Below are 14,375 nucleotides of genomic sequence, written 5' to 3' on the forward strand. Positions count from 1 at the left end.
ACGGATCCGTTTTCTATTGTGTCCCCATTGACTTACATTGTGTGTAAGGACAGACCCGTTTGGCTCAGTTTCATTAGACGGACACCAAAACGCTGCAGGCACAATTTTGGTGTTTGCCTCCAGAGCGGAATGGTGACTGATCGGAGGCAAACTAATGCATCCTGAGCGGATCAGAATGCATTAGGGCAAACCTGATCCGTTTTGGACCGCTTGTGAGAGCCCTGAACGGATCTCACAAACGGAAAGCCAAAACGCCAGTGTGAAAGTAGCCTCAGACTTTTCCCTGCCTTTCATCAGCGCAGTGATGCTGCCTGTGCCTGAAATGACCAATAACAAAACTCCTTGCATCAAGGAGCTTTGTTATTGGTTGGTTTGAGCGGGCAGCCAGACCATTTGGCACACTGCGCTAAAGTGAGGAGGAAGAGTCCTGCAGCGGCGCGAGATTCTCACTGGGTGGCGCCTGGCAGGGTAAGCGGTCTTGGGCTTTGGAAGTGTGCCCCCCTTGCCCCCCAGAGCACTATGTGCCTGAGCATTCTTGCTCTGGTCAGATGAATAAAATGATCGGGTACGTGCTAGGCCAGTCGGGTGCAGCACATTTTGTGATTGGTACAATGTTATATATGTCCTGCTAGGATCTAAGAGGGCTTACATTTTTAGGGAGACTCCAGAAATACCAAGGAGGGTTGGCAAATAGGCAATAGATTGTCCCAGATATAGGGACAGCCATTTTGCCCCCATTTGGTTCCATGTACAGGACTCTATAGCAACATCTTAACATTATTTAGACCTATGTATTATATACATGAATTATATGCTCCTCCTCAGCTAAAAATACTCTGATAGCATGGCATGCTTACTAAAGGGAATCTGTCACCGGCAACCTCCCTATTCGTAACCACATCGCTGTAGTTCACCTTCAGTTTTTTTTTTCCCCCCTTTTATCTGATACTTTTTCTTAATATGCTAACTATGCCCTTGGTGCAATAAGGGCTTCACCATTGCTCCTGTTGCAACCCTCGCTGCTTGGATTGATAGGGCCAGGGAGGGTCTGGCCACAGAAAGGAGCAGATCCAACCAGTCCATATAGCCTTTTCTCTGGTAAAACACCCGTACTGGCTATCTAGTAGCTCTTCTTTACAGTACAATGAGGTAAGCCATGCCCTATACTGCCCTCTGTCTGTGCCAGGATGAGCTCCTCCTTTGGATGTCAGGTGAGGGGGGCACCATTTTATTTACTTTTCAGAACCCTGAAGAAGCTCCTGTTCTCATCATAGAAAGTTTCTCTTAAATCATCATTTTCTCTAATGACGTTTTGTGGCTTTGGAACCAATCCCATAGAGTTATGGACTCAAGTTACAATGGTTGTCCCAGAACCAACTAATATTGTAACTTTAGGACCATTGTATCGGGTAATTGCCACACATACGCTGAGTCCACACATACGCTACAATGCCACACATACGCTGAGCCCTAAAGCCCTAAGAAGGATCCTAGAGAAAGGCTTTAACAGGATTTTCCAGGACGTAAACATTGATGACATCTCCTCATGATAGGACATCAGTGTCAGATCGGTGGGGGTCCAACTCCAGCAGCCTCTTCGAATAACAGCTATGCTTGGCATTGCAGTTCAGTCCCGATCAAGCTGCCGAAAGGTCATGTGACCAATGGACATGACAGCACAGGCTGAGGAATAGGCAGGGCGTATCACCCCCTTCCAACAACTGATCGGTGGGTTTGTTGGGAGTTGGACCTCCACCGATCAGATACTGATGATCTATCCTGAGCATAGGACATCCTAATGGTGGCCAAAACCCATCTGCTGCAGGAGGAAAAGTCACTATTGTCCTTACTCCCTCCTTCCTTCTCCAGCTGGGTAGTAAGCTTACCCAAAATGGACTTTGAAGTCTTGTGTGAATTTATGCATGCACCCGTGGGTGTCTAGAATGTAGGTTTTGGTGTAAGCTGTACTCCCCATGGATGGCTTTCTGTCTCTTCTTTTTTTATTGGTATGTCTTTAGGGTGCATTGTAACCACAATGTTTTATTGAGGTTGATGTCATTTTTACAGACTTTATCGATCTCATCTGGTTCCTGGAGATGGAGGAACAGTGCAATGAAATTAAGAAAACAGGCCAAGACAAAGACCCTGCACTTGAAGGTCGGCCACGTACAAACTCCAACGCCGCAGAACAGCAGAATAAGGTAGCTATGGGCCATCACCGTTCTCGGTAGTCCCGGAGGATTGGTGTGGGTTGTGGAAGAGGCGTAGATATATTCATAGACTTGGGATACCCTCAGTCTGCATTGTACTGGTTGTGCATCTTCAGTTCTGCTCATTTCAAATTCATATATACAAAACAATTGAATTCACTACAATTAAATGGACCTGAAATTGTGGTCAGTGTATTGATGGTCACAACTTATTTTTTATTTGTATTATTTCATAACTTATTATTTAAATTTCATAAAACTCATAAAACTATATATTTTACATATTTTATATATTAACACATCACAATACTTCTGTTTTTGGAAAGTGGGGGAATGGTGATTAATTACAAAGGTTATTATATGGCAACAGTATTTTCACATTATCGACTAATTATGTGTATGTTGTGGTGGCATAAGGGGTTAAAGTTATGAGCATAAAGGGGTTGTATGGAGCGGGCTCACATACTGAGCTTGCTTCATACGAGCCCGGTGCATGCCGTATAATACAGGAGACACAGATCGGCAGTAACCGGGATTGGAGATGACTGTGATCCCAGTCATTTAACCCCTCAGGCGTCATCTGTGGGCTTCAACAGAGGGAGGGGGCTCCCCCTGTCTTCCGTTCTGTGCAAAATTGCAAGGCTCCAATTGGTTGCTATGACAGGCCTGTCATAGCAAGCTGCCTGTGAAGCTGGGCTCAAGGTACGACTTGACAGGCAGCCTGTCAGAATCTCATAGACTGCAGTAGTATTCTATTGCTCAGACCAGTTTCACGCAATACATATTTCCCACTGACCGGGGGGGGGGGGGGGTGATGGTTGATCACTAACATAACAAAACACAATAAAAGCATATACCGCTACACCATGACCAGTCATTAATCCCATTTACGCTCCCACTCAGGGACACACAGGTGAGGTGTACTCTGACCGGAGACGTTCTCGATTATTTTTATTTTATTTTTTTCTCAGTCCTACACAGATCACTGTAGTTTTCTTCTGACCACAACTTATTTCTGCATAACTGGACACAGAACACATATAAGTAGTAATAATGCCTACTTTTATGCCCCTACTTACTAATCATCCCTATTTAGGCCCCAGTCCCACCCAGTAGTAATTTGCAATTTAAGCCCGCCCTCCCAGTAGTGCCCTCTTTATGTATAATGCCCCCAGTAGTGCCCTCTTTATGTATAATGCCCTCCAGTAGTGCCCTCTTCACGTATAATGCCCTCCAGTAGTGCCTTCTTCGCGTATAATGCCCTCCAGTAGTGCCTTCTTCGCGTATAATGCCCTCCAGTAGTGCCTTCTTCGCGTATAATGCCCTCCAGTAGTGCCTTCTTCGCGTATAATGCCCTCCCAGTAGTGCCTTCTTCGCGTATAATGCCCTCCAGTAGTGCCTTCTTCGCGTATATGCCCTCCAGTAGTGCCTTCTTCGCGTATAATGCCCTCCAGTAGTGCCGCCTTCGCGTATAATGCCCTCCAGTAGTGCCGCCTTCGCGTATAATGCCCTCCAGTAGTGCCGCCTTCGCGTATAATGCCCTCCAGTAGTGCCGCCTTCGCGTATAATGCCCTCCAGTAGTGCCGCCTTCGCGTATAATGCCCTCCAGTAGTGCCGCCTTCGCGTATAATGCCCTCCAGTAGTGCCGCCTTCGCGTATAATGCCCTCCAGTAGTGCCGCCTTCGCGTATAATGCCCTCCAGTAGTGCCGCCTTCGCGTATAATGCCCTCCAGTAGTGCCGCCTTCGCGTATAATGCCCTCCAGTAGTGCCGCCTTCGCGTATAATGCCCTCCAGTAGTGCCGCCTTCGCGTATAATGCCCTCCAGTAGTGCCGCCTTCGCGTATAATGCCCTCCAGTAGTGCCGCCTTCGCGTATAATGCCCTCCAGTAGTGCCGCCTTCGCGTATAATGCCCTCCAGTAGTGCCGCCTTCGCGTATAATGCCCTCCAGTAGTGCCGCCTTCGCGTATAATGCCCTCCAGTAGTGCCGCCTTCGCGTATAATGCCCTCCAGTAGTGCCGCCTTCGCGTATAATGCCCTCCAGTAGTGCCGCCTTCGCGTATAATGCCCTCCAGTAGTGCCGCCTTCGCGTATAATGCCCTCCAGTAGTGCCGCCTTCGCGTATAATGCCCTCCAGTAGTGCCGCCTTCGCGTATAATGCCCTCCAGTAGTGCCGCCTTCGCGTATAATGCCCTCCAGTAGTGCCGCCTTCGCGTATAATGCCCTCCAGTAGTGCCGCCTTCGCGTATAATGCCCTCCAGTAGTGCCGCCTTCGCGTATAATGCCCTCCAGTAGTGCCGCCTTCGCGTATAATGCCCTCCAGTAGTGCCGCCTTCGCGTATAATGCCCTCCAGTAGTGCCGCCTTCGCGTATAATGCCCTCCAGTAGTGCCGCCTTCGCGTATAATGCCCTCCAGTAGTGCCGCCTTCGCGTATAATGCCCTCCAGTAGTGCCGCCTTCGCGTATAATGCCCTCCAGTAGTGCCGCCTTCGCGTATAAGGCCCTCCAGTAGTGCCGCCTTCGCGTATAATGCCCTCCAGTAGTGCCGCCTTCGCGTATAATGCCCTCCAGTAGTGCCGCCTTCGCGTATAATGCCCTCCAGTAGTGCCGCCTTCGCGTATAATGCCCTCCAGTAGTGCCGCCTTCGCGTATAATGCCCTCCAGTAGTGCCGCCTTCGCGTATAATGCCCTCCAGTAGTGCCGCCTTCGCGTATAATGCCCTCCAGTAGTGCCGCCTTCGCGTATAATGCCCTCCAGTAGTGCCGCCTTCGCGTATAATGCCCTCCAGTAGTGCCGCCTTCGCGTATAATGCCCTCCAGTAGTGCCGCCTTCGCGTATAATGCCCTCCAGTAGTGCCGCCTTCGCGTATAATGCCCTCCAGTAGTGCCGCCTTCGCGTATAATGCCCTCCAGTAGTGCCGCCTTCGCGTATAATGCCCTCCAGTAGTGCCGCCTTCGCGTATAATGCCCTCCAGTAGTGCCGCCTTCGCGTATAATGCCCTCCAGTAGTGCCGCCTTCGCGTATAATGCCCTCCAGTAGTGCCGCCTTCGCGTATAATGCCCTCCAGTAGTGCCGCCTTCGCGTATAATGCCCTCCAGTAGTGCCGCCTTCGCGTATAATGCCCTCCAGTAGTGCCGCCTTCGCGTATAATGCCCTCCAGTAGTGCCGCCTTCGCGTATAATGCCCTCCAGTAGTGCCGCCTTCGCGTATAATGCCCTCCAGTAGTGCCGCCTTCGCGTATAATGCCCTCCAGTAGTGCCGCCTTCGCGTATAATGCCCTCCAGTAGTGCCGCCTTCGCGTATAATGCCCTCCAGTAGTGCCGCCTTCGCGTATAATGCCCTCCAGTAGTGCCCTCTTTAAATATAGTGTTCCCCCTTAGTGGCCTCTTTAAATATAGTGTTCCCCCTTAGTGGCCTCTTTAAATATAGTGCCCCCTTTAGAAGTCCAGTTTACAATGAATGCCCTCTGTATATAAAATGCATGTGACACCCCTCCAAATGGTGCCCCCTGTAGCATCCACAAAAAAACCCAAAAACCTCACTTTCGCTGTCTGCGATGCAGGCCTCTTCTGTCCCCGGCCTCTGGCGGCGTGATGACATTCTCATGTCGTCTGTGACCTGGCACAGGAGGTTGCAATGATATCAGCACTGCCTCGTAGGCTGTTTAACTCCAGCGCTCCCCACTAACCGGTGCCAGATGATCCATGGCATGGTACTGGTCCATGAACCCGTGAGTGGGGGATCGCTGCCCTAAAGGGACAAAAAAAAAAGTACAGTAGAACATTTTTTTTTATAGTTTTAAAGAAAAACAAATACAAAAAATACAAATCACCTCCCTCCTACGTTATATAAACACGTCAGCATAAGATATAGTATAAGAGACTCCAGCACTCCTTTAGGATTTCAAATGTTTGAGAAGGTTACATTGTGCTCAGATACAGGCAAAGTATCAATGTGTAACATTTCCGTCATATAAAGACGTTTTTCAGACACCTTTGCTGTTGGATCAAGAAAGGGAAATGTAAGACATATAAAGTGCTAAGGAACCGTGAAGCTTCACCAATAGTATGGCGTACTAAGGTTGGGGGCACTACTACAAGCACCTATTCAATCACCCAGTGCCACTTACATACTGTATTAGAAAATAAACCTAATGGGTATCACTGCGTCCAAAAATGTCAGAACTATAACCATATACAGTACAGACCAAAAGTTTAGACACACCTTCTCATTCAAAGAGTTTTCTTTATTTTCATGACTATGAAAATTGTAGATTCACACTGAAGGCATCACAACTATGAATTAACACATGTGGAATTATATACATAACAAAAAAGTGTGAAACAACTGAAAATATGTTATATTCTAGGTTCTTCAAAGTAGCCACCTTTTGCTTTGATTACTGCTTTGCACACTCTTGGCATTCTCTTGATGAGCTTCAAGAGGTAGTCACCTGAAATGGTTTTCACTTCACAGGTGTGCCCTGTCAGGTGTAATAAGTGGGATTTCTTGCCTTATAAATGGGGTTGGGACCATCAGTTGCGTTGTGGAGAAGTCAGGTGGATACACAGCTGATAGTCCTACTGAATAGACTGTTAGAATTTGTATTATGGCAAGAAAAAAGAAGCTAAGTAAAGAAAAACGAGTGGCCATCATTACTTTCCGAAAAACTGGGAAAACTTTGAAAGTAAGGGGTATTTGACCATGAAGGAGAGTGATGGGGTGCTGCGCCAGATGACCTGGCCTCCACAGTCACCGGACCTGAACCCAATCAAGATGGTTTGGGGTGAGCTGGACCGCAGAGTGAAGGCAAAAGGGCCAACAAGTGCTAAGCATCTCTGGGAACTCCTTAAAGACTGTTGGAAGACCATTTCAGGTGACTACATCTTGAAGCTCATCAAGAGAATGCCAAGAGTGTGCAAAGCAGTAATCAAAGCAAAAGGTGGGTACTTTGAAGAACCTAGAATATGACATTTTCAGTTGTTTCACACTTTTTTGTTATGTATATAATTCCACATGTGTTAATTCATAGTTTTGATGCCTTTATAGTCCTGAAAATAAAGAAACCTCTTTGAATGAGAAGGTGTGTCCAAACTTTTGGTCTGTACTGTAAATAAAAATGGACGATTTGCTGGTTTTTGTTGCCCCCAAAAAAAGAAAATGGAATACAAAGTGTTCAAAAAGTATGTACCCCAAAATGGTAAAAATTACATCTCGCCCTGCAAAATAATGAGCCCTTGCACAGCTCTGTAGACAGACATATAAAAAAAAAGTTATGGTTGTCAGAGTAAGGTGATGCAAACAATTTTTTTAAAGGTATTTTATTTTTTTAGTAAAACATAACAGGAACTATATAAATGTTATTGCCGCAAACGACATAAACACAAAACCCCCAAAAATGCAACTTGTCCTGCAAAAAATAAGCCCTCATGACTGTGTGGACAAAAAAATTGTTGTGGTCTTGGAAGTTGGGTAGGAATAAACGAAAATGCAAAAATGAATATTGGCCTTGTTCTTAAGGGGTTAAAGGGCATTTTCTGGTCTGGCAGATGCACATGTGGTAACATAAGGAATAAAGCCTGACGTGGAACCCCTGGATGGGCAATTTCAAAGGCAATTTGCAGCTTCCAATATTTTATTTTTTAAAGGGAGTCTGTCACCTCCATATGGCCATATACAGCGCTTACATGGCTCTGTAGCACACCTATACAGGATTGTAACAGTGCCTTTGTTCTTTTCTTTAGACTTGAACAAGCAGTAAAAACGAAGTTTGATTCATATGCAAATGAGAACTCGCAAGTGCCCAGGGGCGGCGTTCAGTATGTAAGTGCCCAGGCTGCTCTGCCTTCTTTTCACTTTACTCCTCCCCAGTCTCTGCCTTTGCCCTATCGATGAGGCAAGAGACTTGGAGGGCGGGCAAAGGCAGAGACTGGGGAGGAGTAAAGTGAAAAGAAGGCAGAGCAGCCTGGGCACTTACATACTGAACGCTGCCCCTGGGCACTTGCGAGTTCTCATTTGCATATGAATCAAACTTCGTTTTTACTGCTTGTTCACGTCTAAAGAAAAGAACAAAGGTGCCGTTACAATCCTGTATAGGTGTGCTACAGAGCCATGTAAGCACTGTATATGGCCATATGGAGGTGACAGACTCCCTTTAAGGCCTCTTGCACACGACCGTATGGCTTTTTCTGTATTATGCGGTCCGCAAACAGACCTGCAAAACATATGGATGACGTCCGTGTGCATTCAGTTTTTTTTTATGGAACAGCTGGCCCCTGATGGAACAGTACTATTCTTGTCCGTTATGTTGACAATAATAGGACATGTTCTATCTTTGAACGGAAATACAGAAACAGAAGGCATACGGAGTACTTAAAGTTTTTTTTGCGGATCCATTGAAATGAATGGTTCTATATACGGAACGTAAACGGAAAAAAAAAATGTTTGTGTGCAAGAGGCCTACGGGGAATGTGTCACCTGGCATTTTTTCTGCCATTTAAAACCAGATAGTGACACACAGTGATGGTCAGTTCGCATTGTTCGCCAGCGAACACATGCGGGCTGCAATCTTGACTCACCTGTCCGGCGATGCGCAGGTAAGCCCTTTCCTGTGGCGCGAGCCGGTCTGAAATCAAATGCGGTCAGCGGGAGCAGGCAGTTCCGAGAACAACCCGACGATGGCCCTCTGCAGCTGTTCTCGGAACTGCCTGCCTCCGGTGACCGCATTTTGATTTCAGACCGGCACAGGCAAAGGTAAGGGCTTACCTGTTTATCGCCGGACGGGCGAGTCAAGATGGCATCCTGCATGTGTTCGCTGGCGAACAATGCGAACTGACCATCACTGGTGACGCACATCCTATTTTCTCATCTGATTTATTTTCTGATTGTAGGTTTTTATATCCTACTACTTGACTGTGATTAGGCCTTCTCGTCTGAGCTGTTCTTAACAGTATTTAGAGATGTGTTTTACAGCAGCCACATGGGCCATAGACAAGGGAGATTTAGTAAAACTGGTGTAAAGGCAAAACTGGCTTAGTTACCCATTGCAACCAATCAGATTGCGAGATGGCTGCCCCCCATAATCGCATTCAAGTAGTAGGATATCAGAAAATAAAATCAGATGAGAAAAAAAGGATGTGTGTCACTATCTGGTTTTAACTGGCAGAAAAAATGCTAGGTAACACATTCCCCTTAAAAAAATAATAATACAGGAAGCTGCATGCAAATGAGCTTGTAGGAGCAACGGGGGCGTTGCCGTTACACCTAGAGGCTCTGATCTCTGCAAATGCTGCGCCCCCTCTGCACTTTCATTGACAGGGCCAGGTAGTGAAAATGTCATCACACTGCTCGACCTGTCAAAGTGGAGAGGGTGCGGCATTTGCAGAAAGAGCAGAGCCTCAAGGTGTAATAGCAACGCCCCTGTTGCTCCTAGAGACTCATTTACATATACTAAAACATCATGCAGGCACATGTGAACATGGGACCAACACTGATGCCGTCAGCTGCCAAGGGCACATGGAACAGGTCAGCCAGTGTCATAGGTACAAAGGGAATGTGTCATTAGAAGATCACCATTCACACCCTCCTGACCTCTGCACAGGCCACAGATCATGGTTAGGAAACTCTCCCACAGAAGTCAGTGGGGGAGATTTATCAAAACTGGTGTAAAGGGGAAACTGGCTTAGTTGCCCATAGCAACCAATCGGATCTCACATTTCACTTTCTAAAGGAGCTTTGAAAAATGTAAAGTGGAATCTGATTGGTTGCTACGGGCAACTAAGCCAGTGTTCCCTTACACTAGTTTTGATAAATCTCCCTTAATGAGCCCCCTCCTGTCTATGACCCATAGGAGCAGCTCAGGAAAGATGGCCGCCCCATAATCATGTTCAGGTAATGAATAAAAAAATCTACAATCTGAAAACAAAACCAGATTAGTAAAAAGAGATGTGTGCTACTATCTGGTTTTAACTGGCAGATAACATTTTTGTTGCCACATTTCCTTTAGGCCTCATGCACACGAACGTATTTTCTTTCCGTGTCCGTTCCGTTTTTTTAGTTTATTTTGCGGACCGTATACGGAACAATTCATTTCAATGGGTCCACAAAAAAACATTCAGTTTCCGTATTTCCATTCCGCAAAAACATAGAACGTCCTATTATTGTCCGCATTATGGACAAAAAGATAGTACTGTTCTATTAGGGGCCAGCTGTTCCGTACCATAAAATACGGAATGCACACGGATGTCATCCGTATTCTTTGCAGCCCGCAAAATACATACGGCCGCGTGCATGAGGCCTTAAACGTCTGTCCATAATACCTTTTCTTACCAGTCATTCACATCCAGTGTCTGTGTTAATTTTCTAATTACCTTCCGACCTGCCAGTTTCATATATACCGCTTATTTGCATCTTTGCCACTTTTCCAGAATAATCTTCTTACTAAGGCTACATACACACAACCAAGCTGTGTTTTGCAGTCTACAAATTGCGGATCCACAATTTGCAGAACAGAGCGGGCTGTCCATAAAATAAAAGCCTATTCTTGTCTGCAAAACAGACCAGAATAGGACAGGTTCTATTTTTTTTGTATATTTTTTTTTTGCGGGGCCACGGTACGAAGCCACGGATGTGGAAGGCATATGGAGTACTGTCCGCATCTTTTGCGGCCCCATTGAGGTGAATGGGTCCGCATCCCATGCAGACCCGAATAACGGTTGTGTGCATGAGGCCTAAGGCACATGACACTTGTTTTTGAATTTTTTAGCACATTCAAGTCCAAAAGCAGTGAGGGCACGTTCACATCTGCGGGATGCCTGTTCTGGCACAAATGGCGGCCAGACAAAAAACATTGAATGAGATGGTTTCTGTCCAGCCAAACCCTGTAAAATCCAGCAGTGCTGGATCTGGTGAAATCCGGCAGGCTGCTCTCTGGCGGAACTGGATCCGCTGCCACATATGCGAACATTCACTAACTCATTTTTTTCTTTTTTCAATTCTATTATTCAGATAATTTGCATCCTTTATTTGGTGATACTGTACATATTTCATGTTAGTTTTATTTTAGTATTTTTTTTTTTGTGCCCAGGAAAATGTTAAAAAAAAAGTGGAGGGAGTCTGTTTATCCCACTTTATAATAGTACAAATTTCAAGTAAAATACTTTTTTAAATTTAATCCCCTTCCTATAACAATAGTTTTTATACAGCAGATACTGTATATAGTTTACAGTTGCAGGGGTTGGGGCTAGTGGCAGATAGATAGATAGTAGGGCTGCACGATATATCGCAAAATTAATCAAATCGCAATAATCGGCAAATGCGATATGGTGATTTTGCCGACCCGAAAATGGCGCAATTATATATGAAGGGGCCCCGCGCACATAACTGGCTTTGTGTGTAAAGTATTTTACTAGTGTGTGAAACATTCTCTCTCCTATCGATAACATGGCCAGCCTCTGTACTCACTGTCACGATGAATGCACTGCAGCGAGCTGGCCGGCCGGCGCGTGACTGACGTCACTTTGTAACGCTCCTGCTTCCTGAAGTGGGAGGAGCGTTACTAAGTGACGTCAGTCACGCGCCGGCCGGCCAGCTCGCTGCAGTGCATTCATAGTGACAGTGAGTACAGAGGCTGGCCATGTTATCAATAGGAGAGAGATTTGTTTTACACACTAGTAAAATACTTTACACACAAATCCAGTTATGTGCGCAGTTTAGGACACATAGAGCCATGAGGGGGATCAGCATAAGATGTATGCTATGGCCCTATGTGTCATAGCATACATCCCCCATAACAGTGTCCTCCACAGATCCCCCATAACAGTGTCCTCCACAGATCCCCCATAACAGTGTCCTCCACAGATCCACCCCATAACAGCGCGTCCTCCACAGATCCACCCCATAACAGCGCGTCCTCCACAGATCCACCCCATAACAGCGCGTCCTCCACAGATCCACCCCATAACAGCGCGTCCTCCACAGATCCACCCCATAACAGCGCGTCCTCCACAGATCCACCCCATAACAGCGCGTCCTCCACAGATCCACCCCATAACAGCGCGTCCTCCACAGATCCACCCCATAACAGCGCGTCCTCCACAGATCCACCCCATAACAGCGCGTCCTCCACAGATCCACCCCATAACAGCGCGTCCTCCACAGATCCACCCCATAACAGCGCGTCCTCCACAGATCCACCCCATAACAGCGCGTCCTCCACAGATCCACCCCATAACAGCGCGTCCTCCACAGATCCACCCCATAACAGCGCGTCCTCCACAGATCCACCCCATAACAGCGCGTCCTCCACAGATCCACCCCATAACAGCGCGTCCTCCACAGATCCACCCCATAACAGCGCGTCCTCCACAGATCCACCCCATAACAGCGCGTCCTCCACAGATCCACCCCATAACAGCGCGTCCTCCACAGATCCACCCCATAACTATGTCATACCCAGTCGCGTCAGCGGCTCATATGGGAAAATCCAAGCAAATAGACCTCTAGCACAATTCCCTTAAAATATCGCTATCGCAATTTTTAGGGCCCTAATCGCAATCGCACAAAATTCCCATATCGTGCAGCCCTAGATAGTCGGGATCTGTACTGTTGGTAATGACAGACTTCAGCAGAGACAGCAGGTGAAAAAGTGATACTCGGCATAACAAAACGGCATTCAAATTATCACTTTATTTGGTGGGGTGAAGCTACGGCATTGATATAACAAACACAAAATAAGGCTACTTTCACACTAGCGTTCGGGCGGATCCGTTCTGAACGGATCCGCTCATAATAATGCAGACGGAGGCTCCGTTCAGTACGGATCCGTCTGCATTATTTTTAGCATAGAACAGCTAAGTGTGAAAATAGCCTAGTACGGATCCGTCCAGACTTTCAATGTAAAGTCAATGGGGGACGGATCCGCTTGAAGATTGAGCCACATTGTGGCATCTTCAAACGGATCTGTCCCCATTGACTTACATTGAAAGTCTGGACGGATCCGCACGGATCCGCACGCCTCCGCACGGCCAGGCGGACACCAGGAACGATGCAAGCAGCGTTCAGCTGTCCGCCTGTCCGTGCGGAGGCGAGCGGAGCGGAGGCTGAACGCCGCCAGACTGATGCAGTCTGAGCGGATCCGCCTCCATTCAGACTGCATCAGGGCTGGACGGCTGCGTTCGGGTCCGCTCGTGAGCTCCTTCAAACGGAGCTCACGAGCGGACCAGCGAACGCTAGTGTGAAAGCAGCCTTAACTCCTGCCTGTCTGGGCACTGCCTAATAATCTCTGTCTCACCTATAGGCCTCATGCACACGACCGTTGTTGTCTTCCGTTCCGCAAAACGGGGTTCCGTTGTTCCGTGATCGGTTTCCATTTTTGTTTCCGTGTGTCTTCCTTTATTTTTGGAGGCTCACCAGACATGAAGGAAAGTAAAAAAAAGTCTAAGTCAAGTTTGCCATGCAAATGATAGGAAAAAAATGGACGCGGAGGACAATCCTGTGTGTCTCCGCGTTTTTTCACTGACCCATTGACTTGAATGGGTCCGCAAACCGTTTTCCGTGAAAAAAAAATAGGACAGGTTATATTTTTTTGACGGACTGGAACCACGGATCACGGACACGGATGACAAACGGTGCATTAGCCGAGCTTTCAACAGACCCATTGAAAGTCAATGGGTCCGCTGAAAATCACGAAAAAACTGAACAACGGACACAGAATGAAACAACGGTCGTGTGCATGAGGCCATAGAGTGCAGTACACACACAAGGGGAATCGGGTCCAACAGCTAGCAGGCCAGCTAGCTTCCCAGGCTTTCTGACCCTGACTGACATTCTGAGGTCTTCATTCCCCAGTAATGATCTCAGCTGTCACACACCCGGGATCACCTCAGGCTAGGGAAAATAGCTGTGGGTAGATATACATGGAGCTAAAAACAATAATAAACTACTAATAGGAGTTTACTATAAAGCACCTAATATACCAGAGTCCACAGAAAATCTACTACTAAATGAGATTGACAAGGCGGCAAATCATAATGAGGTGGTTATTATGGGGGACTTCAACTACCCAGATATAGACTGGGAAAATGTAAGCTATACATCTCCTAAAGGAAACAGGTTCTTGGCAATAACCAAAGACTATTACCTCTCCCAACTGGTTCAGGACCCGACT

The 14,375-nt window shown here is 46.9% G+C and overlaps 1 protein-coding gene and 1 long non-coding RNA gene across 4 annotated transcripts in view; one reads left to right on the top strand and one right to left on the bottom strand.

The window, feature by feature from the left end:
• LOC122924934 (sodium/hydrogen exchanger 9B2-like) overlaps window positions 1-14,375 on the top strand; it is a 59,357-nt gene that overhangs the window by 8,836 nt on the left and 36,146 nt on the right. For all 3 annotated transcript variants that reach the window (XR_006387464.1, XM_044276479.1, XM_044276472.1), the window contains exon 2: window positions 2,068-2,201. Coding sequence is in view for 2 of the 3 variants with exons in the window: in XM_044276479.1 (XP_044132414.1) it covers window positions 2,097-2,201 (105 nt within the window). In the remaining variant the exon portion in view is untranslated. The remainder of the gene's footprint in view (window positions 1-2,067; window positions 2,202-14,375) is intronic.
• LOC122924950 overlaps window positions 1-14,375 on the bottom strand; it is a 29,415-nt gene that overhangs the window by 8,578 nt on the left and 6,462 nt on the right. The window contains exon 2 of the long non-coding RNA XR_006387466.1: window positions 5,752-5,959. This is a non-coding gene — a long non-coding RNA (uncharacterized LOC122924950). The remainder of the gene's footprint in view (window positions 1-5,751; window positions 5,960-14,375) is intronic.

Source organism: Bufo gargarizans, chromosome 1 (genome assembly GCF_014858855.1).
Source record: "Bufo gargarizans isolate SCDJY-AF-19 chromosome 1, ASM1485885v1, whole genome shotgun sequence".
Lineage (NCBI taxonomy): Eukaryota > Metazoa > Chordata > Amphibia > Anura > Bufonidae > Bufo > Bufo gargarizans.